This window comes from Patagioenas fasciata, unplaced genomic scaffold (assembly GCF_037038585.1).
Source record: "Patagioenas fasciata isolate bPatFas1 unplaced genomic scaffold, bPatFas1.hap1 Unplaced_1, whole genome shotgun sequence".
NCBI lineage: Eukaryota > Metazoa > Chordata > Aves > Columbiformes > Columbidae > Patagioenas > Patagioenas fasciata.
In genome coordinates, this window is record NW_027288510.1 from 2962641 (window position 1) to 2989660 (window position 27020).

Below are 27020 nucleotides of genomic sequence, written 5' to 3' on the forward strand. Positions count from 1 at the left end.
TTGGGTGAGATCACAACCTGGCAACTCAAGCTCATTCCCACCTTCAGCAGCAGCTCCCTGCTCGTCGCAAAGTTGTCACAGTCGGAGAAGATTTCGCAAAGCTCTTCGAACATCAGCATTGTGTCCCTGTACAGGAAAAGATTCAATGATTTAAGTTGTTTGTAAGCACTCTGAATCAGACCAGGGGACAATTTTTTTCTCAAGAATCGTTAACAGTTGGGCACAGAAAAGATAAAAGCACCAAAACACACCCAGTGACACACTGCACAGCCTTACTTTGGAACGCAGGCCCTGGTCTTCTTCCGGCGATAAACCGAGGTGGACTGCAAGGCGGAAACGATGGCCTTCAGAGACGAAAAGTTGTTCAGGATCCTACATTGCTGTGAAAGGAGCGGTTAGAAACACAGGAGCGTTAAACGTCAGCATCACCAATAGTCAGTGCTCTTCTGTCTGCCCCGTGTCCTGCTTGCTGCACATTCTCCCTGCTAAGCGGGCAGCTCTACAAATACTGAGCATCAAAAATATCACTCCCCGCTACAACCCCCCTGTCCCCTCCCAGCTCCACGGCACCCGCACAAGGAACGTTAAACAGTCGCGAATAAACGCTTTACACGTCCGATACGGATCCACTTCTCCAAGATCTTCGCTCTTGGCTGTGTCTTTAATTCTTTGCTCTCCAGGATGGTGCTGAGCACGCAGTTGGTGACGGCGTTGAACTGCGAGATGGTGGCTCTGATGCTCTGTGCCAGCTGTTTGTTCTCTTTCTTGTCCCTTCGGGACCAGATGCAGCCCAGGCAGTGGTGGGGCACAACGTTCTGGAAGAGTGTCTAGAGGGAAACAGAGGTGTCCAACTCAGCCTGGAGCGCTACTGCCCACAGCAAGAAATGCACGGTTACAGTACAAACTGCAGCTGAATCAGAGGCCTCGCTGCTCACAGGGGGGACAGCAGGCAGTGACAGGCCCGGGGATGACAGGCCCCCCCTCCCCTAGGGGGCGCTCGGCTGGGCCAAAGGACGTTTCCTTGCTTTATATTTTCTACCACATTCATCTGGAGACGAGGAGGAAAGCCATCAGACAGTACCACTGTTCAAAAACAGGTACAGGCCTGGACTAAGATGTTTACAAAAGGTGTTTTTCCACTAATTGTTGTTAAAAACACACTAAACTCATGTGATGTTTGTCTCCCTTGTTTTCCCACTCTTTCACAGACCAGGCCCAAGGACATTCACACATCCCATGCACTTGGGGGCGGTTATCCGGCCCGAGATACCATTCTCACGAGTCTGGGCTATAACTTTTTACAATTACGAGAAATGTACTTCAAAGTAATCTGTCCAAGGCCCTTTATATATTATTATGTTAGTATTATGTCTTTGACTGTCCAGATGGTCACGTTAGTATTGATCTTCCTTTATCATCCAGGTGGCTGGAACCGCACATCTTGCTTTTCCACATTTACTTTCCAACATGAGTCCTCAAGACATTACCTTAGAATCTCTCCCATATGGCCAGTTGAACAGCTTGTCAGAGGAAACAAGGTGAAGTGGGTGCACTCTGATGAAAACAAGGTTTCATACAAGTTAATCATTGTTTTACTTATCTAGTAATACTATATAACAGATTTAAAGCAGTGCAGAGAATGCCACGTTGTACACCTCGTGTTGCAAACATCGGCACTGAGCGTATTTCTGATATGAAATACAGGTGGATGCCTCTTGCAAAATTTTTGTTTCCTTATAGAATGTTTTTCCATTTTGTTTTCCATTGTCTGGACTGCTTTTCCTATTTCTCTTTTTTTTTTTCCATCCTAGGATGTGAATGTAACTTCCTACGATCGGCTCTTTGGGAAAGAGAGTGAAATGCAGGTGTTCACTTTGCTCTAGTTGGGAGGGGAGCAAACACAGCAGTTTTGACTATTGATGTGATTCAGAGCAGCACATCAGGCACATGCGCTGGGTGCAGCTTTTTAGTGCAATACTTGCAGAATCATGAGGGTAAAAACCTCCTCTGCTGAGGCCACGACATGAGGGGCAACGTGTCGGGCAGAGTGACAGAGAGGACCCAGGTGTCCGGGCACCGGCACAGCAGTGGGAGCATGGACACGGACACACATCCACACGCAGGCGTAGCTTTGCTGAAGGGATTTACTGATCATGAGAGGGAAATGGCCCAGGGCTCCCAGGGGATCAGACGGGGTCATCCAGGGATGATCATCTCCTCATGTCACTGGAGGGGGACAGGACACGGCTGTCACCATCAGTTTCAGTTCTGAAATCAGAGCCCAAAATGAGATCTCCAGTGTCAGCTGGGACATGAGGGGAGGCTTCTCCCCACCGTCTCTCTGCAGAGACCCAGGGAAGGAGAGAAGAGTTGGAGCCCTCAATCAACCCAGGACAAGACTCGGTTCTCCTGAGATCCATGTGGCACCCAGAGCTCCTTGGCCAGTGTGTCATTAGCCCCGGATGCCCCTACATCTCCAAGAACCCTGCCCAGCCCTCAGGGTGATCCTTGGGGTCTGTAAGGCCCCAGAGCCCCAGCCCGGCCTGCACGGTGACCCTCTGGGTCCGTAGAGCCCCGCTGGGTGCAACAAAAGTCATGGGGGCAGCTCTGTCCAGCGTGGCCTGGGACACAGGGCATGGACAGTCTCCTCTGTTTGCTTCTAGATCCACGTTCTGCCCACCCAGGACCCTTTGTGGGGCTGGAGATGCCCTGATGCTGCTCACCAGCAATGGAGGAGATGGGTGCACTAGCACTTCAGCATCTGGAAGATCTGGAACCTGGTGTTTCTGCTGCAAAACATCATCCACCCTGAGAGACAGAGGGAGCTGGGGAGAAAGGTTGGGTGAGGGACACACTTGGGTGCACTGGGAGGCAGGGGAAAGCGATGGGGTCCTTGGGAAGGTGACTCCAGGGAAAATGGGGTGCGTGAGTTTGTGTGGTGGGGCACAGAAAGCAGTGGAGGTCCTGGGGAAGGGGCTGTGTCCTGGGGTATCGTGGGGTGCACTGGGCTGTAGTGGGTTGTGATGGGGTGGAAGGGAATGCAATGGGAGCCCTGGGCAATGGGGCATCCCTGGGAAAACACTGGGGAGCAGGGATGTTCTGTGGGGCTGCAGGGGGTGCATGGGAGTGTACTGGGGCACACTGGCATGTTCTGGGGAACACTGGGATGCCCTGGAGTTTTGTGGCCGTGGGAGGGAGGGTGTGGGGCAGCAGAACTTGTGACACCTACCGCAGCCCTCTTCACTCGCCCCAGTTTGAGTCCCTGCTGTAGAGAGACCATGAGACCTCACTGGTCACTGGGATGTCCCAGCCCCAGCGAGGGAGGGGAGGACCAAGGTGCCCTCCAGTTCCCAGACTGGATGTCCTCCAAGTCCGCCCCACTACTCACATGCAGGAGAGACCCTCCACTTGCTTCCAGCAATGTTCCTGGAAATGCCTATGAAAGAAGAGAAAGGGGTTGGAGACAAATGGGGCTGTGGGTGGGGCACAGGTGTCCCCAGCCCCACCCAGGCCCATGGATTCTCCCTCATCTGAGCGTGAAAATCCCTTCTGCTCCCCCCAACCTCATTCCTCCAAGTTTCACCTGGGATACCTGTTCATGGCGGACCAGGGCTTGGGTTGGAGAAAAGGATAACATGGGAATTTGGGGCCTCCAAGGAGGACGGTGGCTGGGGGGGACCCAGAGGCAGGGCACTGTTGTGAACTCGCAGAACCCAAGGGACCGGGCTGGGGGTGCTGGAGGGACAGGACTGCATGGGATGCAAGCGAGGGGTAAAGAATTCAAGGGGAGGGGACACGGGGAATTCAGGTGAGGTTGTTGGTGGGGGCAGGAGGAAGAGGACAGCAGAGGAACAAAACGCGGGGATCGGGAAAGTGTTTGGGAGGGGGTGTTCAAGGAGGGGGATCTGGGGGCACTACCGCAGGGGACAGGGTGAAAGGCAAAGGGCGGAGTGGAAAGATGGAAAGAAAGGCATTGGCATCCATCAAAGAGAGGGCATTTGGGGACCCTCTATAGGACACAGAGGAGATCCTGAGGAGGAGATACCTGAGGGGTCTTAAAGGATGGAATGGGGAGGCCCAAAGAAGAGGGGTGTGGGGGCACCAAGACAAGAAACTGGGAGCGGCCCTCACTGGAGCCTCACCTGCGCATCCTCCAGGGTGCACAGCAGGATGGTGAAGAGCAGGGCCACACTGAGCACTGCGACCTTCATCTTCCTCTGCGGTGCAGCGAGTCCTGGGTGATGCCAGAAAAGGTGAGGGCACCTTTATCCCTCCCAGGAGGACTCCTTGCCCCTCCCCACGCCTCCAGCCCCCAGGGCAAAGCTTGGCAGAGACACCCGCCCTGGCAACCCAGCCTTGGCACAGAGTCACTCCCGCCTTGAGCACTGATCCAGCTGCCTTCCCTGGCATCAGTGCCGCTTCCTGCATGGGGCAGCTGCACGGGGAAGGGCCCAGGCATCCACAGTGGTGAGGGGGGACAGCAGTGTGTCCCTGACAGCCAGACACCCTATGGTGATGACCCACTGCTCCAACTCGAAACCATCCTGCAACAACCCCAAAAGCCTGATCCCCCCACCTGCCAGTGCCCCTCACCTCCCAGCACCACCATCTCCCAGTGCCCCTCAACTCCCAGGCCAGTCTTTCCCTATGGAACCCCCCCTAGAGATGACACCAGCCTCAAATCTGGGGTCTCTAAGCACAATTATCTCTGAGCCCTTTCCAGCCCCTTAAATAAATGAGGGGCTGGGAGTCACTCCTCTTCTTGGGGCACCAGGGACCCCAGGATTAGGGAACTCTGGGAGGTGGGAGGACAGCTGGGGCAATGTGGACAGCTGGTGACTGGGATCCTCAGTCACTGGTGGCGCTGCCCATGGGGAGCACTGGTGAATCCTGGGCTCTGGGAGAGGAGGGCTGGGCTTGGGGGAAGTGCTGGGGTGGTGTGAGTGCCCAGCTCCAGCCCACCCCATTTCCCTTGCACCGCCAGCCCCCAACTGGTCCAGTCTGCAGCCACAGCTGAGAACAGAGCAGAGGGAACATCCCCTGCCCTGGCTCTCACCTGTCCCTGTCCGGGGTCACTGTGCCCTCCCAGACAACCTGGGTCCCGCCCTGTAGAGTTGATCCCACATGGTGGGTCCCAGTGTCCCTGTCCCCAGCCCTGTCCCTTCCTGGGACTTGGCCACAGCTCACCAAAGGCCCTTGTCCCCACCGAGTGTCCCTTCAATGCCCCCATCTTCGGCCCAGGCCAGCGCTGTCCCTGAGCAGGACGTGGCCATCCAGAGGGACGTGATGAAGCGGGCGCTTGTTCCCAGGCAGCCGCTCGGAGCTCATTGCAGGACGGAGCTCCCCTGGCACGAGGAGGGATGTTTGCTCCCACAGCGGCTCTGATCAGCTCTGTTTGCCCAGGGCCCATGGCACAAGAAGCCCGTTCACCAAGATCGGTGCCTCACAGAGTGACCGATCAGGGGATCCAGGGCAGTTAAAGCAGCCTGGAAGCCTGGGCTCCCCCAGCCCTGGCAGCGGGCAGAGCCCACAGAGAAGGGCAGTGCTGGGGCAGCGGGGAGGAGCAGGTCCTGGGGCACCCGCACGCCTGGGGCTCCCTGGCTGCCCTGGGCACAGGCTGGAGCCCAGAGGCCGGGGGGTCCCAGGGGAGCAGCTGGACAGCCGGGGTGCCGCTCTGCTTCGGGACAGCCTGGGGAGTCCTGCCGGAGCGGGGCTCAGAGCAGCTGGGGGATGGAGCTGTGTCCCCAGGGGCACGGCCTCCCCTGCCCTCTCCCCCGCCCGCCTTGCAGCTCTCCCTGGCTTTTTGCGGGGCGCGGGGTTCCCTTCACTGCGCCCCTGGCCCAAACATCCCCATCCTGGGGGCCCTGGTCAGCATCCTCTGGGCACTGTGGGGCAGTGTGACAGTGGGGGAATCAATGGGTTTATAACTCCAGTCTCAGTGGCTGCTGCCCGGGCGACCTGGATGTTGAGCGGTTTCCAGCACCAGTCTGTGCTCACTGACTGGAGCAGAAGAGGGATCTCAGATTCCCAAGACCCGATTTCTGTCCCTGCAGAGCTGGCAGCCCTTCAGGGACATACCTGTGTTTGCTTTGATATTCTTCAGTGGCTGACTCTGGGCTGTGTGAGCATCTCCATGATGTACTTTTACAACCATGTTCTCCGTACAGACAGCAACACCTTGCCACAGTTCAGCAGCCTCTTGGAAAGTAAATGTGGAAAAGCAAGATGTGCGGTTCCAGCCATCTGGATGATAAACGAAGATCAATACTAACATGACCATCTGGACGGTCAAAGACATAATACTAACATAATAACATAGAACGGGCCTTGGACAGAGTACTTTGAAGTACGTTTCTCATAACTGTAAAAAGTTATAGCCCAGACTTGTGAGAATGGGATCTCGGGCCGGATAACCGCCCCCAAGTGCATGGCATGTGTGAATGTCCTTGGGCCTGGTCTGTGAACGAGTGGGAACGTAACTGAAATAAACATCACATGAGTTTAGTGTGTTTTTAATAACAATTACTGGAAAAACATCTTATGTAACATCTTGGTCCAGGCCCACATCTGTCCCCAAGGAACGTATTTTGGTGTTGGGGCAGGGGAGGAGCACAGACAGGCAGCCCGGACCCCTGGGTCCTCTGCCCTGCTCGGGGAGGGGAGGTCGTTCCCTGTATGATGGGCTCAGCACTCCTGGGCTCACAGGAGATGTCACCCCCTCCAGAAGCCATCTGCTGTTCACAAGGCCACCAGTGCAGCAAGTCAACATTCATTTGATGCAACCAGTCTGTTAGAGCCAGTAATCCTGTGTAAAATCGATGCAAAATTACCACTGTGCTTAACTACAATGTGCCATGGAACAACCAGGCACTGACAAATCTCTCTGTTTTCCCTGGGAAATCACATTTGTGGCACTTTTACCCCCAAATCTCAGCAGCAGCGTTTGTTAACACCGGTTAACAGCTTTGGGTACCCAGAGCTGCCTTCAGCTCACGTGAAAACGTCTCCTCGTAACGCCCAGCGTGAGCCCAAGAATGACGCCTCCCCAACGCCCAAACTGAGGAACCTCAAGCAGTGCCCCCTTCTCCAAGGGCTGCGTTACAATCTGTGACAGAAAGGGGCTTCCACAGCCTGTAAAAGCTCCACAAGGAACTGGAGATTCCTGGGTCTCAGAGTAATTCTAGAGCTCAAGTGGTGACAGCCATCAGCTCCAGCTCAGACAATACATGCCAACGCCCATCACTGACCCAGGAAGGCAGCTCTTCCTGTCCTGCCCAACGCCTTCAAATCCAGCACACTTTGTCCCTCCAACAGGAGGCAGCTGATTGATTTCTAACACCACTCTTCTCTGTCTACTTCGAGATGAACCAGACATACGTTATACAAGCAACCAAGTCCCCGCCTGGAAGCAGCGGAGCCTTTTGCCTTCTCCTTCCCACCCCACTTTGCAGGAGAAGGAAAACAAACGGCAGAAGAGACGCTGAGAAATTCAACCACCACATGGAGAGGGAACCTTTGAGAGCGGGAAAACTTATCCGTACAATGGAGAGAGCTACGCTGAATGAATAACACTGAAAACGAACCCTTCTTGCAGGGTAAAGTGCACAGCAATTCAAGACCTGCTGAACAGACCCCTGCCATTCTCAGCAATAAACAACCCCCAAGGCTCAACCAGCCAGCCAGGGTCACTGCTCTAAATCCAAGCGCAGCTGCACCGACCTGAGCCAGCACGGACACAGCCGCCTCCCTTGGCCCACACGAAGCTGCACAGGCCACGCGCTGCTCCAACAGGAACGTGCTGGGGACACCCGGGTTTCTCATGGCGGCCTCTGCGCTGTCACCTGCACAAAGCACCAAGAGACCGGCAGCTGTGGGCTCAGCTCCGGGGGTTCCCGGAACCGGGGTCTCCAAGGGCCCGTTCGCACACGGACCCTTGTGCGCGCGCCCCGACCGCGGGCGCCTCTCCCGCCCCCATCCCGACCCGCCGCTCACCTCCCCGGACCCGCCGCTCGCTCCCCCGGACCCGCCGCTCGCCTCCCCGGACCCGCCGCTCGCTCCCCCGGACCCGCCGCTCCCCGCCCCGGACCCGCCGCTCGCCCCCCCGGACCCGCCGCTCGCTCCCCCGGACCCGCCGCTCGCTCCCCCGGACCCGCCGCTCGCTCCCCGGACCCGCTCAGCAGCCTCGGCTCAGCAGCCTCCGCTCGCCCCAGCCCTGTAGCCGGAAATTGCGTCACCGGGAGGGGCGAGCCGAGCGGCGCTGCCGGCAGGACCCCGCCAGAGCTGTCCGATTATTCGCCTGACCCGCCAAATTTTTATACGAAATGTGACTGAGTTGAACAGTTATTAAAATAACAAAGTCTCTGGCAGCCGTGCCGTCATGGTGGCTCAGAGAGTGGAAAACCCCCTGAACTGCAGGTCAGCCTCAGCTCTCAGATGAGCTCCTCCCCGCCCTCCGCACCGCTGACCCCGCAGCACAAAGCGCGACCGGCGCGTCCCGCGGGCGGACTCGGTGTCCGCGCTCGTTCGTCGCCTCCTCGCTGGCTGCAGCGGGACTGAGGGGCTGTGGGTTCCAAACCTGCGGTTTGCTGCCCTTGCACAGAGGAGAAGGCTCGGCTGCTGAGAACAGGTTCCGTGTTAAACTCGGCTGAAGAGAAGTTTCTCCTCCTGGGATCTCAGAACAGCAGCAGCTCCAAGGAACTGACAGAGCATGGGCCGCGGGCATTTCTCAGTGTCTGTGCTGAGAGGTTTGATCTGGGCGTTGTTAATGCCAGAAAGAGGTGGAAAGATAGAGAGATAAAGATGAGGGGTCGTGCTGCACAGAGTTACAGCATTTTTGCAAATGAGGAACTGAAATACGTAGCTTACGCTTTTTCTATGGATAAACAACATTTAATCCAATTCCTTAACTGTATTCCTTGAACACGTGTTCGTTAGAGCACAAGCCAAACAGCGCTGGGTGCACGGGCGATTCACTCTTTGTACTGGACATTCACATTAACAGTGCTGATAGTGGTTACATCACCAATCCCGTGTCCATTTCAATTTCAATTCCCCTGGTCCTTGGGTTACTCCCCAGGTTCTTTCTCCCGTCCGTGGTCCTTTAACTCAAGAGCCGTGTGTCCACCCTTTCTCTGCAGTCCGAACGGCTGGTTCTGTAGTTAATGAGGCAAGAAAAGGTCCTTCCCATCGTGGGGTCAGAGTTTCCTCTTTCCAGGTTTTAATTAGTGCTTTATCCCCAGGTTGTATTTTATGAATCGGAAACCCTAAAGGCAGAGTCTGATTTAAAATCTCTTTCTCCCTTCATTTAGTTCCTGCGACTATAAACTTCATATGCAATTTCAATTAGCTGAGCAATAGTTACATCCCTCAGCTCCTCCCTTTTGTAGTTTCTTACACTAATTTCAGACCCAGATCAGTCTGTGCGCAGAACAACACTGACTGCAACACAGCTAACCCAGAATTTCACATTCACATCACTTCCCCCTCTCATTTACTCTCATGTGTACAGATGCATCTGAACGGGGAGCGTGGTGGCACTTTAATAATGGAACCGGTTCTCATTTTGTAATTATCTCCCCGAACAAAATTCTTTTGGTACCAAATATAAACGTGCGAAGTAAAAGGCTGAGCTCAGACACGCAAACCGCACGCCAAGCTCAAATATACAAACAGATCACAATTACATTCATTGAAGACAATATCTCGATTTTAGCCTTGCGCCTTTGGGCCGCTCGCTGCTCAGCCGGGTGGAGGCACCGCTGGGGCTCCTGACAAACAGGGCAGTGCGGCTGGAGCCCCATCGGCACCCGCCCCGCTGCTCCAGCGAGCTGGGCTGGGCAAGGCTTTGATTGGTGTCCATCTGGGTGATACAACTGTTATCCCAAAACCAGGGGTCTGTACTCGGTGTGCACACGGAAGAAAAGCCACATTTAGTACACCGAGATGAGACACAGCCTGTCAAAAGCAGCACGAAAAACACACGTTCTCACTGTTTTCCCTACACACTACACTGAATTCTAAACAATGTAGCCTTGTATTAACTTTCCAAACATTAACATAATGTGTTTTCCAGTAAAACATAGGCTGTGTTGTAAATCCAAAGCGAGTAATGCCATGGTTTGCACAGTTCTGATGTGAATATTGGTGTTTGTGCCCAGCAACACATTGTATTTCATTGTGAATGCGCCAGAATATTTCCGGTCTGACTTTGTGTTGTACAGATAATGTCAGATTGGTTTTAGATCGTGTGGGTTCAAGGTTTGCACAGCTGAACGTGCTGCCGTGGTGTGCGTCTGTCTGTCCAGAGCCGGTAACGTGTATGTTTGTACAGCTTGTGTGTGATTTCTGTTTCTTGCAATAACAATTGTTTGGAGTGTGGTTTTTGCCATTTTCACATTGTATCACTCAGCTCTTGTTTTTCAATGCTTTTTTTTTTGCCTAATGGTTTTTGGAAAAGTTCTCAAAAACCACTGAGAAACCGTTATTGTTAAACTTGGTGCTGTTTCTTTCTTGTGAGTTGGGGCTTCAAAGAAATACCCAAACCAATACATTCCATACATTTGGAAGACAGTTCTGTGCAGCTAAATGATTCCTTTTCTTGTCCTTAAATACTTGGGCATTTGTGCTAGAACTGTGTAACAGGAGTGATATTGTTGGGGCACCTCTGAGTGTAAGTTTGTCTTGGATAGATTGCCATGAATGTAGACACTGCTGCTCCACAAAGTGATGTTCTGAAGTTCTGCATTTGATCTTTTCACTTCATCTGATGGAGCAGTGGAGTTTAATCATTTGTCTGCAAATGAAACTCCCTAAAAGGCAGTGTACAGGGAACCTGCGGCAGGGAGCTCCTGATTCCCACCTGACTCCTCCAAAGGCCTCTCTTAAAAGTGAACAAAAGCCAACAAAAGCTGCGGCCCCTCCCTCCTGGGCCACTGCGGTGGGCGCCTCCCCTGAGACCACAGGAAGGTCCAGGCTCCTTGTCCTGAGTGGTCAGGGCATCGCTGGCAGGTGGCACCTGCTCGCCTGCTCAGGGCCACTCTTGGGTGCCTTCATGGCCCAAAATCCCCGGGGATGCCACAGGGCCACCCACTTTTTCCTCGCAGAGGGCACCAGTGCCCAGGAGGCCTGGACATAGAGGTGGGCAGGGAAATGGAGATAGGCTGGTGTCGAGGGTTAAGATTGCGGGGTGACAATCAAACCCTGGCAGATGTGTTGTCAACCTCCTCTCTCCCCCACTTCCCCCTTTTGCCCCTCCCTCTCCCCCCTTCCCACTCAGCACAGGTGATTGAGAGGGAAAGAAGGACAGAGAGAAGAGAGTTGGAAAAGTTCAAGATGTTTTACTAATGCTACTGATAAGAATAGAGAAAATAACACAAATATACAAAACCAATCTTGAAAGTCTCAGCAACTGCAGAGCCAGCACCCAAAGTCCTGGACTGGACTCTGCAGCCAACCGGAGCTGGATTCAGTCTCTCACTGGCCTCCGTTCGCAGGGACGACCAGCAAGGTCCTCTCCTGATGTCGGCCATAAGCAGAAGGGAAGGAAAAAGGCAAAAGGGAAGGAAAAGGGACGAGATCCTCGTGATCTCCCGCTTTTATATGAAGTATTCACGTGAATGGAATGTTATACACAGTTGGTCATCAGTTTCTCGTTGCCCCTCTCGTGAGATGTCCATCCGTGCTTATCAATAAGTTTTCATTCCATTGCTACGTTTATGTCCTGGTTTTGTTAAAAACAAGTTTCTCTTTTAGTGAATTTGCCTGTCAGCTAAAGCCTTCATGTCAACTGCATTTTCCTGGAGAACCCAACACATGTTTTGGTTAAACCCAGCAAGGGAATGCAAACTTATTGATAAGCACGGATGGACATCTCGCGAGGGGGGCAATGAGAAAACTGATGACTGAGCGACTGACCAATGGTGAATAACATTCTGTTCACGTGAATACTTCATATAAAAGTGGGAGATCACGAGGATCTCGCCCCTTTTCCCTTTTCCCTTTCTTTCCTCATGGCCTTTTTCTTGTTTTGTTAACTACAGAACCAGCTGTTTGGAGGGCAGAGAAAAGATGGACACACGTCTCTCAAGCTAAAGGACCCCTGACGGAAGAAAGAACCTTGAAAGTATCTCAAGAACCGGGCAAACTGAAATTGAAGTTGACTCGGGGTTGTAAATGGACTGTGGTATAAGCATATCCACAAAGGGAACTTACCAACAGGATTGTGTAAGAAATGTCTAAGAACAGAAGATCAGGAAACCGGGGCTCGGTTGAGGATTCCAGTTGCCACTGGAAGAATAGAAAAAAAATAGCCAAGAATGGTGGGAGGTATTTACTGAAGGGGTGAATGGGAATTTAGAGAGTCCGCCAGTGATGAAAAGAATAGAGTGCAGACAGAGAAACCAAATTCCGTGTTGCTCCTGTTGTTCCTGGGAAGTGAAGGCCAAGAGTTGGGAAACGATAATCGCCACGCTAACGACAAAAACAGGAAAGGCGGGGACACGGCCCTCGCTGCCGAGAAGACGACGAACTCGGCTGCGGCTGCAACCTGCTCGGCCAGAGAGCGTGGAAACCTGGACCTGATCCTCTTGCCAGGAGCGGTGACTTATTCTTCCCAACTTAGCCTGGCTAATCCCTGTACCAAGTGCTACGAGCGTGTGAGAATAGGAAGACTAACCCAGTATGATCTACATTATCACACTCGTATTAATTCTGGATGTTATGATAGAACAAAATTGGAGAAGTGTGAAATCCAAGGACAGAAATTATGGGTAGCAACTAACCTAGAGAAAGGTGGACTCGCTGTAGGCTCTGCCTCCTGCCCTAGGGGACAACAGAGCATCTGTTTTACACAAGCTGGTAGGAGGGGCTATTCAGATGGAGGGGGAGGGCAAGACAAAACTTGAAACAGAGAGGAGTTTAATAAATGCCCCATAGGAGGAATGCAAACTTGGAAAGATGGTGAATGGCCTGCACAAAGAATATTTGAATACTATGATCCAGCCACATGGGCCCAAGATGGAAACTGGGGATCCCGTACCCCTATATATATGCTAAACCAAATTATTCGGTTGCAAGCAGTGGTTGAAATAATAAGCAACCAGACGGCTGAGGCACCGAATCTCATAGCGAGACAATTGTCTCAGACCAGAGCTGCAGTGTACCAAAATCAGGGAGCGTGAGATTGGCTTTTAGCTGAAGAGAGGGGGGCGTCTGTGGGAAACTGAATACTTCGGAGTGTTGTTTGGAAAGAGATAACGATGGGGAAGCCATAATGAAAATAGCAGAGGAGATAAAACGCGTTGCACATGTACCAGTACAGAAATGCAATTCTATACTTACTAGCCATTGGTGGGGTAACTTATTTGGGGGAGCCTGGTGGAAGAAAATAGGCTTCATGATAGTATGTGCATTTCTGGGTTTACTGTTTGAGCCACGTATGACCCCCTGCTTTGTTCGGTTAATACATTCAGTAGTCCAAGCCATGCAAATCTCAGGCACGCCTATAGATCCTGAAATGGCAGCAAAAGGAACGGGGTATAAACTAATGATTTTGAAAGATAACACCAAACTGGACCTGGCCATCGCACTGGGAAGAAGAAACCCAAAAGGAAAGCGCTAGGAAGTGCAGTGAGCGGGGTCACCACGCCAAAGAGCGCGAGCTCCCGCTGCAGCCCAACAGATGCCATTGCTGCCGGGGCACCAGCCGCCCGGTCATCAGCTGCCCCAGAAGAGCAACACGAATGTTTTGTTCAACATGAGAATTTGTTTGTTCTTTGAGGGAGAAAGATAAGTCTTCTCCTGTCGAAGCAGCCTTCTTACTTGTGGTCCGAGAAAAGGTTAAATAGGGAATCATCACGTTAGTACAAGAATTTACTAACCTTCCCGAAAAGGGGGGAACTGACAGAGGGAACTAACTAACTAACTAACCCATTATGTTAAGAAAAAACAGAACCTCGTCGAATGCCAAGGTAAGAGGTTTTACAGCACCTAGATGTAAACTTGAGAAGACGAGATAACGAAGATTTACAGCAAAAGGGGGGAACCAGTCTGATTTCAATCGACTTGGCAGCTTGGGTTCCAGTCCACTCAACATAATGAGCCAAAGGTAAAGAGGTCACTGTGACGAGGCTGAAGGAGCCTTCATCCAAAGACCCTCCTCAAGACCACCAGATGGCACTGCGCAGGTGCAACAGGGAGGGGTCAAGGAGGAGACTACGGAAATGATCACCTGGGACTCATTTTAAGAAGCGGGAAAGGTTATGAATATGTAGAGGCGTTCCTGGGGTCATTATGAATACGTAACACCTTACTGTATTAAACACACCTCATTCAGCTTCTTTGGGGAACTGAGCAATTGCTGAGCTGACACCAAGTCCTGCTGTGTCCCTGTCACCCGCAGAGTGCCCGCATCCTCCCCACGGTAGCGGGCATTGTGACAAAGGTTCTATGTCAGCTGGGTGGGGCAGCCGAGCGCCCCCTAGGGGAGGGGGAGCCTGTCAGCCCCGGGCCTGTCACTGCCTGCTGTCCCCCCTGTCAGCAGCGAGGCCTCGGAAAAGTTTCCAAAACATCCCCAGACTTGGGTCCAGCGTGGCCAAAAGTCTCCAAGAGACAAGTCGGAAAGAAGGATATGGAACAAAGGAGAAAGCGAAGGGAGCAAGCCAAAGGGAGGGAAGAGGAAAATCTAGTGCCGGGCTGCAGGACTGAAATGGAGGAATGGAAAGACAAAAGCCAGGAAGCAGGAGAGTTTGAGAAAAGGAGAGAGGAAAAAAGAGACATGCAGCCAGACGAGGGGTCAGTGAGAGAGGCTGGGACAGAGAACAGGATGAGAAGGAAATAAGGCAAGGCTGGGCCAAAGGACGTTTCCTTGCTTTATATTTTCTACCACATACATCTGGAGACGAGCAGGGAAGCCATCAGACCTGATGGATTAGGCCCAAACAAAAACCCCGGCTACTTGAGACACTTAGACTAAGCCTAAAATGCAAAGATCTCTCCATAAGGATGGGTTTTATACTCTACTTCCACAATCTGCTGGCAGTACAAAAGAATAAGCGGCAGATCTACTTAGGCTGAGTCACGGTGGTTTTGTGCAGAAGGATGTGGAACAAAGGGAGAAAGCAAAGGGAGCAGGACAAAGGGAGGGAAGAGGAAAAACCAGTGCTGAGCTGCAGGACTGAAATGGAGGAGGTTTTGCATTTTCTTATGATACAGTTGTATAGGTGGCTTCAAGCCTAGACAACACGATTTCACGTTTTTCTTCTGGAGTTATGCATTTGCTGTTCTTTCTTTCTTCTTGTTCTTTTAGCAGGATCATTTTATCTGAGCATGGCAGTGGCCCTAAAGGCACTTGCTTTGATAGAGCTGTCCAATAAGGTGTTGAACAAGTCCTCGCAGACACGCAATGATGTAGCATGCTATAGAAATCAGTGCTTCTGTTACTTCGATTAAAGAAGTAATTTCTCTCAATATTCCAAACCAAGATTCTAACAATCCCATGAGTGGACTATCTACACCTGAATTCTCAGCCAATTCTTCTGCTGAAGCTGTGGTTAGACATATATCACCTTTTTCTGCCAACATCGTATCTGGGACCATGTTATTTTCCCATGCCATTCTACTAGTAGCATCTAATTGCTTGGTGATGCATTTAACTGCTTGTCTAGTATAACTTATAAATAAATGTTATTTATCCCGTCTACATTCTTGTTTGTAGTTACCTACCAAAACAAAAAGGACTCAGAACCCGCAGCTAACTTGACTTCTTGCTTTGTGTTCCTTGGGGACTCCTCTGGGGACCCCAATCTAATTGAAATAAACCCTGTCATCAGAGGAAAGCCCTCAACTCCTTTTTCTGTTGCCCTGATGGATCACAGTGTTCAAATGCCAGGGTAAAAGGAATTTCCAATTGTACGACGTCACAGGTACCTTCCCAGTGGGGGATAAAATGGAATGAAGTGTCATCTTCCCACAGTACCACCAAAGATCCACTCAAGAAGCATTTGAGGACATATGAGGACCAACTTCCCGTGTCTCTGCACACCTACTCATGTTCCTAGGAACTTGGTATCATTCCTGCCGCGTCGTGAGAGACAGGCAGTATGATTTTCAATTATTCCTGAAAATGCCAGGGGGATTTTGATATTTTTCCCTGCAAAGCTGGAAACAGTAGGGAGAGAGTATGACACGACTTATTTCTCCATGCCGTAGAGTCTTGGCATAAGGCTAAGACGCACTCCATCCCCTGTCAATCTTCGCTCCACCCCAGAGGGAAGGGTACCACTTGGGCCACAGGCCTTCCTGCTGCACAGGCATAGCAATTGCTCGTTTAGGCTTTGCACCATATATTTGATCCATTCTACCCAGGCATTTGTACCTCCATATATTTTGAACCTTCCCAGGGCATCTTTTCTACTAATGTCTATTTGTGATCCATAAACCCCACTTACTGAATCATCTGCTCTCTGTCTTGCAATTAGCAAAGGGTTGCACTGCAGAGACTCACATCCTGGGAGAGACTGTCCTTTAGATAGGGTCATTTTTCTTTGCAACTCTATAACCGTTCATTGCTCACTGTCCATCCCCTAAACTCTGTGCTCCAAATAACACTGTACCAGGAGGGGCAATGAGAGCACAGGCGGCGGCTTTCCCCGGCCCCAACCACCGCCTGCCCGCCCCAGTCCGCCGCAGCGAGCCCGGCCGCCCATCCCCGCCCAGAGTTCCTCCCCACCCCCCGCCCCGGCCTTTCGCCAGCGAGTTCGCCTCCCCCCCGGGAAGCCGGGGCGTCCCTGCCGGCTCCGTGCCCGGGGTGGACGGGGGTGGACGGCGGGGGGGGGTGGGGGGGGGGGGGTGGACGGGGGGGGGGGGGGGCGGCACGCGGGCGTCCCGCGGTTTCTCAGCCCCGCTGTCGGAGGCCTAACCCCCTCACCTGCCCGTGCTGCCGCCTCCCGCGCTTCTTCCTCGGTGGCTCGCTCGCTCGGTCCCTCGGCCCGCTGCCCGCCCCGGCCGCGGGCTGAAGAAGAAACCGACCCCGCCAGCGGCTTTGCCTCCCCCCGGGGAGGCACAGAGACACCGCGTCCCCGTCCCCGTCTCCCCGTCCCGGCCCGCCTGCCTCCCTGCCTACCCGCGCGCGGGGTTCCTCGGCCGATCGGCAAGACGCTCCCGCGCTGGCCTCCCCGCGACCGCCCGCCCGACGGGCTTGACTCCGAGCGACTGACCGTTGGGCACCTGGCGGGGGGCAGGGGGCCGGTTGCCGGGCGGCGGGGAGAGCGCGCATGCGCGGCGCGCGCAGTTGCCGACCCCCTCCGGCCCTTCCCGCGGGTGGGCCGGAGGGGGCGGGGGGCAAGGCGAGGGCGGGAGAGACCGCGCTTTGGGGTGCGGGCGGGGGGGGGGGGTGTTTGTGCTCGCCGTGCAGTCTGAGCCGGAACACGAAGTGAAATTATACGGCGGCGGCAGGTGCGGGTGGGGGGCACGACGACACCACCACGACCCCGCCGCCCCTGCCGAAATAAACCCCCACCAAAAAAAAAAAAACCACCGCCACGAAACCCGCATCCCCACGCCACGCGCGAGCCCCGAAACTCCAGACACGGACTCGCCGAGCGTGTGCACGGATCGCGAGGGTCGAAAAGCTCGACTCGTAGAGTCGCGTACACTGTCCCGCAGCCACCCGCGAGAGGCTCGCTCGGTCGCGTCCAGATCCTGTCCCTGCGTAGGACCAACCGCCCCGCCGTTCCGGTTCAGTCCTTGCCCGCCGGTCCCGCTTACTTGGAGTAAGCCTAAAATGCAAAGATCTCTCCATAAGGATGGTTTTTATACTCTACTTCCACAATCTGCTGGCAGTACAAAAGAATAAGCGGCAGATCTACTTAGGCTGAGTCACGGTGGTTTTGTGCAGAAGGATGTGGAACAAAGGGAGAAAGCAAAGGGAGCAGGACAAAGGGAGGGAAGAGGAAAAACCAGTGCTGAGCTGCAGGACTGAAATGGAGGAGGTTTTGCACTTTCTTATGATACAGTTGTATAGGTGGCTTCAAGCCTAGACAACACGATTTCACGTTTTTCTTCTGGAGTTATGCATTTGCTGTTCCTTCTTTCTTCTTGTTCTTTTAGCAGGATCATTTTATCTGAGCATGGCAGTGGCCCTAAAGGCACTTGCTTTGATAGAGCTGTCCAATAAGGTGTTGAACAAGTCCTCGCAGACAAGCAATGATGTAGCATGCTATAGAAATCAGTGCTTCTGTTACTTCGATTAAAGAAGTAATTTCTCTCAATATTCCAAACCAAGATTCTAACAATCCCATGAGTGGACTATCTACACCTGAATTCTCAGCCAATTCTTCTGCTGAAGCTGTGGTTAGACATATATCACCTTTTTCTGCCAACATCGTATCTGGGACCATGTTATTTTCCCATGCCATTCTACTAGTAGCATCTAATTGCTTGGTGATGCATTTAACTGCTTGTCTAGTATAACTTATAAATAAATGTTATTTATCCCGTCTACATTCTTGTTTGTAGTTACCTACCAAAACAAAAAGGACTCAGAACCCGCAGCTAACTTGACTTCTTGCTTTGTGTTCCTTGGGGACTCCTCTGGGGACCCCAATCTAATTGAAATAAACCCTGTCATCAGAGGAAAGCCCTCAACTCCTTTTTCTGTTGCCCTGATGGATCACAGCGTTCAAATGCCAGGGTAAAAGGAATTTCCAATTGTACGACGTCACAGGTACCTTCCCAGTGGGGGATAAAATGGAATGAAGTGTCATCTTCCCACAGTACCACCAAAGATCCACTCAAGAAGCATTTGAGGACATATGAGGACCAACTTCCCGTGTCTCTGCACACCTACTCATGTTCCTAGGAACTTGGTATCATTCCTGCCGCGTCGTGAGAGACAGGCACCATATATTTGATCCATTCTACCCAGGCATTTGTACCTCCATATATTTTGAACCTTCCCAGGGCATCTTTTCTACTAATGTCTATTTGTGATCCATAAACCCCACTTACTGAATCATCTGCTCTCTGCCTTGCAATTAGCAAAGGGTTGCACTGCAGAGACTCACATCCTGGGAGAGACTGTCCTTTAGATAGGGTCATTTTTCTTTGCAACTCTATAACCGTTCATTGCTCACTGTCCATCCCCTAAACTCTGTGGTCCACTGTACCAGGAGGGGCAATGAGAGACAGTAACAAAAACTGTGCACTTCTTTAAATCATCCTTAGACTCAGGCCCCTTGGACACGTTTCTTTTCATAACTCCATTCTCTTTAGCTCTGTACATCCCCACAGTTAAGGATGTGGCAATCATCTACTCAAATTGTTAGGGAACCTTCAGTTTCAGTGACGTTTGTTAAGTAACCCATTTGTAAATTCTACATACACAGGATTAACAATCCCCAAAGGTTTCATTTCATTTTCATCTCTGTATCTTTAGTCGAAGGGGGTCATCAGTTGTCAATACTTGCCACTCGTCATTGTCCTTTGGAGGTTCGATTGGCTCTTTAATCCGTGTCTAATGAGTCCACCCTTTCTCAGCTGGTCGTACCACTGTCTCGGTGAGCAGCAGAACTTGAAATGCTCCTTCCCAATCTGGCTGAAGCTTCCGTTTCTTTCCAGGATTTGACCAGGACCCAGTTTTCCGGCTGAAACTTGTGAGCTGCAAACTCTAAAGGCAGAGTTTGTGCCAGACGGCCTTGTGCCTGAGAGAAGATAGGCAAGACAACCCGAGTATACAGTTTTTGAGAAATAAATCCTTAGTTTCAAACTGTGGAGGTCCACCTGTTATTAAACTTTTGCTACCACTGCTGCTGCGGCAGTGCTCAGGAGGAAAGCTTCTCCCCAGCTGGCAAGGTGATCAACCAACACTAGTATGTATTTAATTCCACCAGCTACAGGCAAATCACCTTGAATATTTTGAGAGAGTTGTAAACTTGGACCCTGCCCTCCTGCAGGCTGCTTTTTAAGTGCCTTTTTATTTAGTCTTTTACAAACCACCCATCTTTCACAAATTTGCTTGGCTATAGTATAAATTCCCGTATTACGTCACACATTGCTTGTGTTCCCCAATAACTCTCCTGATGTAGAATCGCTAATACCTCCCTCATGATTTGCTTATTTAACATTTCTCTACCATCTGGGAGTACCCATTTCCCACTCTGTTCCCTGGCTCCTAATTCTTGGAGGACTTCTTCTTATTTTTCATCAAAAACTGGAATTTCCTGTGAGGCCAGGACCTCAAGCGTGAGATAACTTACAGTTATCACTTCAGGTTTTAAGGCTGCTTCTCAGGCCATTTCATCTGATAACCAATCTCCCCTGACACAAAAGGAGTTTCCCCTCTGATGTCCCAATGGACATCATGCACTACAGCCACTTCTATTGGTGACATCAGATTATGTAACACTTGTCCAACTGGTTCTTCACAAACCAATTCTTTCCCTTTGCTATTCATTAGACCCCATTCTTCCCAGATTTTCCCAAAGGTGTGCACTACTCCAAATGCACATCTAGAACCGTTACAGATGGTACCTTCTTTTCCATCTAACATTTGCAGTGCCTGATTGACAGCGTATAGCTGGCATGTTTGAGCTGACCAGTTCTTAGGTAACCTGCCCGTTTCTTATTTCACCACTCACACCTTCAACGATGGCACACCCATTGTGTCTTTTCCCCTGAATTATCCCTGAAGTCCCATCTATGAGGAGGTGCAGCCCATTGTCATCTCTCCTCAGGAAAGCAGCAGGGTTTAATTTCCTGCTTTCTTTCACCAGAAGAGCGGTGACTGCTGCAGTTTGCACACACTCAAGACACTGGCTCTAAGAGCTTAGATAAGTGTGCCACTGGCTGTCGCTTCCCCCCAGCCCACTTGCTGGTGGAGCAGTGTGGGAGGCAGAACAGGCCACCCTGTGCAAGCATTGCTCAACAGTACCAAAAACATCTCTGTATTATCAACACTGCTTTTAGCACGAATCAAAAAACATAGTCCCATACTAGGTACCACAAAGAACATTAACTCCACCCTGGCCAAAACCAACACAAACTTCCAGGTAATAGAATAGCTCTCAAATTTTCTCCTTATCACCCCCCCAGGCAGTAACTGTGCTTCCACACCCAGAGCCTGTAAAACGTTTGTCTCTAATAAATAAGCTGGGGAATCTTCCACTAATATATTCCTTCCCCACACACTTTTAATTCTTATTATCACAGATAGGAATTTATTCATAATTGTCTCTCCTTCCTCCCTGCTACCCCATTTATTACAACTCTTTCTTCAGTTTTAGATCTTTTTAGGGTAGAATTTAGAAGGGATAGGGTAGCTTCTGTTTTTACTAAAAACTAGACCTCATTACCTCCTACTTTACCAATTACATGCCCCTTTGCGATTTAAACAAGTTGCCCCACAAAAAAGAAACACCACAAATATTTTCAGCCCCTCTGATTTTCCAAAGGGTATTGAGTTTTCCTCCTTTAGTCATTTCTAACAGTTGCCGTCCTCGGGGTAAATATCCCACATTTCCACAATAAGAGCATTCCATTTTCTCTCACTCTCTCACTGTACCAAATGCTACGAGCGTGTGAGAATAGGAAGACTAACCCAGTATGTTCTACATTATCACACTCGTATTAATTCTGGATGTTATGATAGAACAAAATTGGAGAAGTGTGAAATCCAAGGGCAGGAATTATGGGTAGCAACTAACCTAGAGAAAGGTGGACTCGCTGTAGGCTCTGCCTCCTGCCCTAGGGGAGAACAGAGGATCTGTTTTACACAAGCTGGTAGGAGGGGCTATTCAGATGGAGGGGGAGTGCAAGACAAAACTTGAAACAGAGAGGAGTTTAATAAATGCCCCATAGGAGGAATGCAAACTTGGAAAGATGGTGAATGGCCTGCACAAAGAATATCTGAATACTATGATCCAGCCACATGGGCCCAAGATGGAAACTGGGGATCCCGTACCCCTATATATATGCTAAACCAAATTATTCGGTTGCAAGCAGTGGTTGAAATAATAAGCAACCAGACGGCTGAGGCACCGAATCTCATAGCGAGACAATTGTCTCAGACCAGAGCTGCAGTGTACCAAAATCAGGGAGCGTGAGATTGGCTTTTAGCTGAAGAGAGGGGGGCGTCTGTGGGAAACTGAATACTTCGGAGTGTTGTTTGGAAAGAGAGAACGATGGGGAAGCCATAATGAAAATAGCAGAGGAGATAAAACGCGTTGCACATGTACCAGTACAGAAATGGAATTCTATACTTACTAGCCATTGGTGGGGTAACTTATTTGGGGGAGCCTGGTGGAAGAAAATAGGCTTCATGATAGTATGTGCATTTCTGGGTTTACTGTTTGTGCCACGTATGACCCCGTGCTTTGTTCGGTTAATACATTCAGTAGTCCAAGCCATGCAAATCTCAGGCACGCCTATAGATCCTGAAATGGCAGCAAAAGGAACGGGGTATAAACTAATGATTTTAAAAGATAACACCAAACTGGACCTGGCCATCGCACTGGGAAGAAGAAACCCAAAAGGAAAGCGCTAGGAACTGCAGTGAGCGGGGTCACCACGCCAAAGAGCGCGAGCTCCCGCTGCAGCCCAACAGATGCCATTGCTGCCGGGGCACCAGCCACCCGGTCATCAGCTGCCCCAGAAGAGCAACACGAATGTTTTGTTCAACATGAGAATTTGTTTGTTCTTTGAGGGAGAAAGATAAGTCTTCTCCTGTCGAAGCAGCCTTCTTACTTGTGGTCCGAGAAAAGGTTAAATAGGGAATCATCACGTTAGCACAAGAATTTACTAACCTTCCCGAAAAGGGGGGAACTGACAGAGGGAACTAACTAACTAACTAACCCATTATGTTAAGAAAAAACAGAACCTCGTCGAATGCCAAGGTAAGAGGTTTTACAGCACCTAGATGTAAACTTGAGAAGACGAGATAACGAAGATTTACAGCAAAAGGGGGAACCAGTCTGATTTCAATCGACTTGGCAGCTTGGGTTCCAATCCACTCAACATAATGAGCCAAAGGTAAAGAGGTCACTGTGACGAGGCTGAAGGAGCCTTCATCCAAAGACCCTCCTCAAGCCCACCAGATGGCACTGCGCAGGTGCAACAGGGAGGGGTCAAGGAGGAGACTACGGAAATGATCACCTGGGACTCATTTTAAGAAGAAGCGGGAAAGGTTATGAATATGTAGAGGCGTTCCTGGGGTCATTATGAATACGTAACACCTTACTGTATTAAACACACCTCATTCAGCTTCTTTGGGGAACTCAGAAATTGCTGAGCTGACACCAAGTCCGGCTGTGTCCCTGTCACCCGCAGAGTGCCCGCATCCTCCCCACGGTAGCGGGCATTGTGACAAAGGTTCTATGTCAGCTGGGTGTGGCAGCCGAGCGCCCCCTAGGGGAGGGGGAGCCTGTCAGCCCCGGGCCTGTCACTGCCTGCTGTCCCCCCTGTCAGCAGCGAGGCCTCGGAAAAGTTTCCAAAACATGCCCAGACTTGGGTCCAGCGTGGCCAAAAGTCTCCAAGAGACAAGTCGGAAAGAAGGATATGGAACAGAGGGAGAAAGCGAAGGGAGCAAGCCAAAGGGAGGGAAGAGGAAAATCTCGTGCCGGGCTGCAGGACTGAAATGGAGGAATGGAAAGACAAAAGCCAGGAAGCAGGAGAGTTTGAGAAAAGGAGAGAGGAAAGAAGAGACATGCAGCCAGACGAGGGGTTAGTGAGAGAGGCTGGCACAGAGAACAGGATGAGAAGGAAATAAGGCAAGGCTGGGCCAAAGGACGTTTCCTTGCTTTATATTTTCTACCACATACATCTGGAGACGAGCAGGGAAGCCATCAGACCTGATGGATTAGGCCCAATCAAAAACCCCGGCTACTTGAGACACTTAGACTAAGCCTAAAATGCAAAGATCTCTCCATAAGGATGGGTTTTATACTCTACTTCCACAATCTGCTGGCAGTACAAAAGAATAAGCGGCAGATCTACTTAGGCTGAGTCACGGTGGTTTTGTGCAGAAGGATATGGAACAAAGGGAGAAAGCAAAGGGAGCAGGACAAAGGGAGGGAAGAGGAAAAACTAGTGCTGAGCTGCAGGACTGAAATGGAGGAGGTTTTGCATTTTCTTATGATACAGTTGTATAGGTGGCTTCAAGCCTAGACAACACGATTTCACGTTTTTCTTCTGGAGTTATGCATTTGCTGTTCTTTCTTTCTTCTTGTTCTTTTAGCAGGATCATTTTATCTGAGCATGGCAGTGGCCCTAAAGGCACTTGCTTTGATAGAGCTGTCCAATAAGGTGTTGAACAAGTCCTCGCAGACACGCAATGATGTAGCACGCTATAGAAATCAGTGCTTCTGTTACTTCGATTAAAGAAGTAATTTCTCTCAATATTCCAAACCAAGATTCTAACAATCCCATGAGTGGACTATCTACACCTGAATTCTCAGCCAATTCTTCTGCTGAAGCTGTGGTTAGACATATATCACCTTTTTCTGCCAACATCGTATCTGGGACCATGTTATTTTCCCATGCCATTCTACTAGTAGCATCTAATTGCTTGGTGATTCATTTAACTGCTTGTCTAGTATAACTTATAAATAAATGTTATTTATCCCGTCTACATTCTTGTTTGTAGTTACCTACCAAAACAAAAAGGACTCAGAACCCGCAGCTAACTTGACTTCTTGCTTTGTGTTCCTTGGGGACTCCTCTGGGGACCCCAATCTAATTGAAATAAACCCTGTCATCAGAGGAAAGCCCTAAACTCCTTTTTCTGTTGCCCTGATGGATCACAGTGTTCAAATGCCAGGGTAAAAGGAATTTCCAATTGTACGACGTCACAGGTACCTTCCCAGTGGGGGATAAAATGGAATGAAGTGTCATCTTCCCACAGTACCACCAAAGATCCACTCAAGAAGCATTTGAGGACATATGAGGACCAACTTCCCGTGTCTCTGCACACCTACTCATGTTCCTAGGAACTTGGTATCATTCCTGCCCCGTCGTGAGAGACAGGCAGTATGATTTTCAATTATTCCTGAAAATGCCAGGGGGATTTTGATATTTTTCCCTGCAAAGCTGGAAACAGGAGGGAGAGAGTACGACACGACTTATTTCTCCATGCCGTAGAGTCTTGGCATAAGGCTAAGATGCACTCCATCCCCTGTCAATCTTCGCTCCACCCCAGAGGGAAGGGTACCACTTGGGCCACAGGCCTTCCTGCCGCACAGGCATAGCAATTGCTCGTTTAGGCTTTGCACCATATATTTGATCCATTCTACCCAGGCATTTGTACCTCCATATATGTTGAACCTTCCCAGGGCATCTTTTCTACTAATGTCTATTTGTGATCCATAAACCCCACTTACTGAATCATCTGCTCTCTGTCTTGCAATTAGCAAAGGGTTGCACTGCAGAGACTCACATCCTGGGAGAGACTGTCCTTTAGATAGGGTCATTTTTCTTTGCAACTCTATAACCGTTCATTGCTCACTGTCCATCCCCTAAACTCTGTGGTCCACTGTACCAGGAGGGGCAATGAGAGCACAGGCGGCGGCCTTCCCCGGCCCCAACCACCGCCTGCCCGCCCCAGTCCGCCGCAGCGAGCCCGGCCGCCCATCCCCGCCCAGAGTTCCTCCCCACCCCCCGCCCCGGCCTTTCGCCAGCGAGTTCGCCTCCCCCCCGGGAAGCCGGGGCGTCCCTGCCGGCTCCGTGCCCGGGGTGGACGGGGGTGGACGGCGGGGGGGGGTGGACGGGGGGCGGGGGGGGGGGGCACGCGGGCGTCCCGCGGTTTCTCAGCCCCGCTGTCGGAGGCCTAACCCCCTCACCTGCCCGTGCTGCCGCCTCCCGCGCTTCTTCCTCGGTGGCTCGCTCGCTCGGTCCCTCGGCCCGCTGCCCGCCCCGGCCGCGGGCTGAAGAAGAAACCGACCCCGCCAGCGGCTTTGCCTCCCCCCGGGGAGGCATAGAGACACCGCGTCCCCGTCCCCGTCTCCCCGTCCCGGCCCGCCTGCCTCCCTGCCTACCCGCGCGCGGGGTTCCTCGGCCGATCGGCAAGACGCTCCCGCGCTGGCCTCCCCGCGACCGCCCGCCCGACGGGCTTGACTCCGAGCGACTGACCGTTGGGCACCTGGCGGGGGGCAGGGGGCCGGTTGCCGGGCGGCGGGGAGAGCGCGCATGCGCGGCGCGCGCAGTTGCCGACCCCCTCCGGCCCTTCCCGCGGGTGGGCCGGAGGGGGCGGGGGGCAAGGCGAGGGCGGGAGAGACCGCGCTTTGGGGTGCGGGCGGGGAGGGGGGGTGTTTGTGCTCGCCGTGCAGTCTGAGCCGGAACACGAAGTGAAATTATACGGCGGCGGCAGGTGCGGGTGGGGGGCACGACGACACCACCACGACCCCGCCGCCCCTGCCGAAATAAACCCCCACCAAAAAAAAAAAAAACACCGCCACGAAACCCGCATCCCCACGCCACGCGCGAGCCCCGAAACTCCAGACACGGACTCGCCGAGCGTGTGCACGGATCGCGAGGGTCGAAAAGCTCGACTCGTAGAGTCGCGTACACTGTCCCGCAGCCACCCGCGAGAGGCTCGCTCGGTCGCGTCCAGCTCCTGTCCCTGCGTAGGACCAACCGCCCCGCCGTTCCGGTTCAGTCCTTGCCCGCCGGTCCCACTTACTTAGACTAAGCCTAAAATGCACAGATCTCTCCATAAGGATGGGTTTTATACTCTACTTCCACAATCTGCTGGCAGTACAAAAGAATAAGCGGCAGATCTACTTAGGCTGAGTCACGGTGGTTTTGTGCAGAAGGATATGGAACAAAGGGAGAAAGCAAAGGGAGCAGGACAAAGGGAGGGAAGAGGAAAAACTAGTGCTGAGCTGCAGGACTGAAATGGAGGAGGTTTTGCACTTTCTTATGATACAGTTGTATAGGTGGCTTCAAGCCTAGACAACGCGATTTCACGTTTTTCTTCTGGAGTTATGCATTTGCTGTTCTTTCTTTCTTCTTGTTCTTTTAGCAGGATCATTTTA

The 27020-nt window shown here is 51.7% G+C and overlaps 1 protein-coding gene, 1 long non-coding RNA gene and 1 other non-coding gene across 3 annotated transcripts; all 3 read right to left on the reverse strand.

The window, feature by feature from the left end:
• Positions 1-598: 598 nt before the first annotated feature.
• LOC139826692 (uncharacterized) lies at positions 599-26226 on the reverse strand. Its single transcript, XM_071803101.1, has 9 exons — positions 25827-26226; positions 17557-17774; positions 17120-17363; positions 6079-6243; positions 4143-4234; positions 3389-3436; positions 3230-3265; positions 2724-2825; positions 599-1554 (listed from the first exon to the last, which is right to left on the reverse strand). Exons 1-9 carry the CDS (start codon positions 25960-25962, stop codon positions 1525-1527), a joined length of 1071 nt encoding a protein of 356 aa, XP_071659202.1. The 5' UTR covers positions 25963-26226; the 3' UTR covers positions 599-1524.
• LOC139826708 (uncharacterized) lies at positions 6497-7890 on the reverse strand. The gene is made up of 2 exons (XR_011736861.1): positions 7720-7890; positions 6497-6805 (listed from the first exon to the last, which is right to left on the reverse strand). It is a non-coding gene; the product is annotated as an uncharacterized lncRNA (long non-coding RNA).
• On the reverse strand, positions 7164-7248 carry LOC139826730 (small nucleolar RNA SNORD45). Its single transcript, XR_011736874.1, has one exon. It is a non-coding gene; the product is annotated as a small nucleolar RNA SNORD45 (small nucleolar RNA).
• Positions 26227-27020: the final 794 nt, after the last annotated feature.

Bases quoted from the DNA above. Each gene is read 5' to 3' on its own strand.
- LOC139826692 (XM_071803101.1), bottom strand. From the start codon at position 25,962: ATGCCTCCCCGGGGGGAGGCAAAGCCGCTGGCGGGGTCGGTTTCTTCT. The intron at 3,437-4,142 runs GTGAGGCTCCAG...CTTCTTTCATAG, and splicing joins GCACCCTGGAGGATGCGCAG to GCATTTCCAGGAACATTGCT. The intron at 2,826-3,229 runs GTAGGTGTCACA...CTTTCTCCCCAG, and splicing joins GGCGAGTGAAGAGGGCTGCG to CTCCCTCTGTCTCTCAGGGT.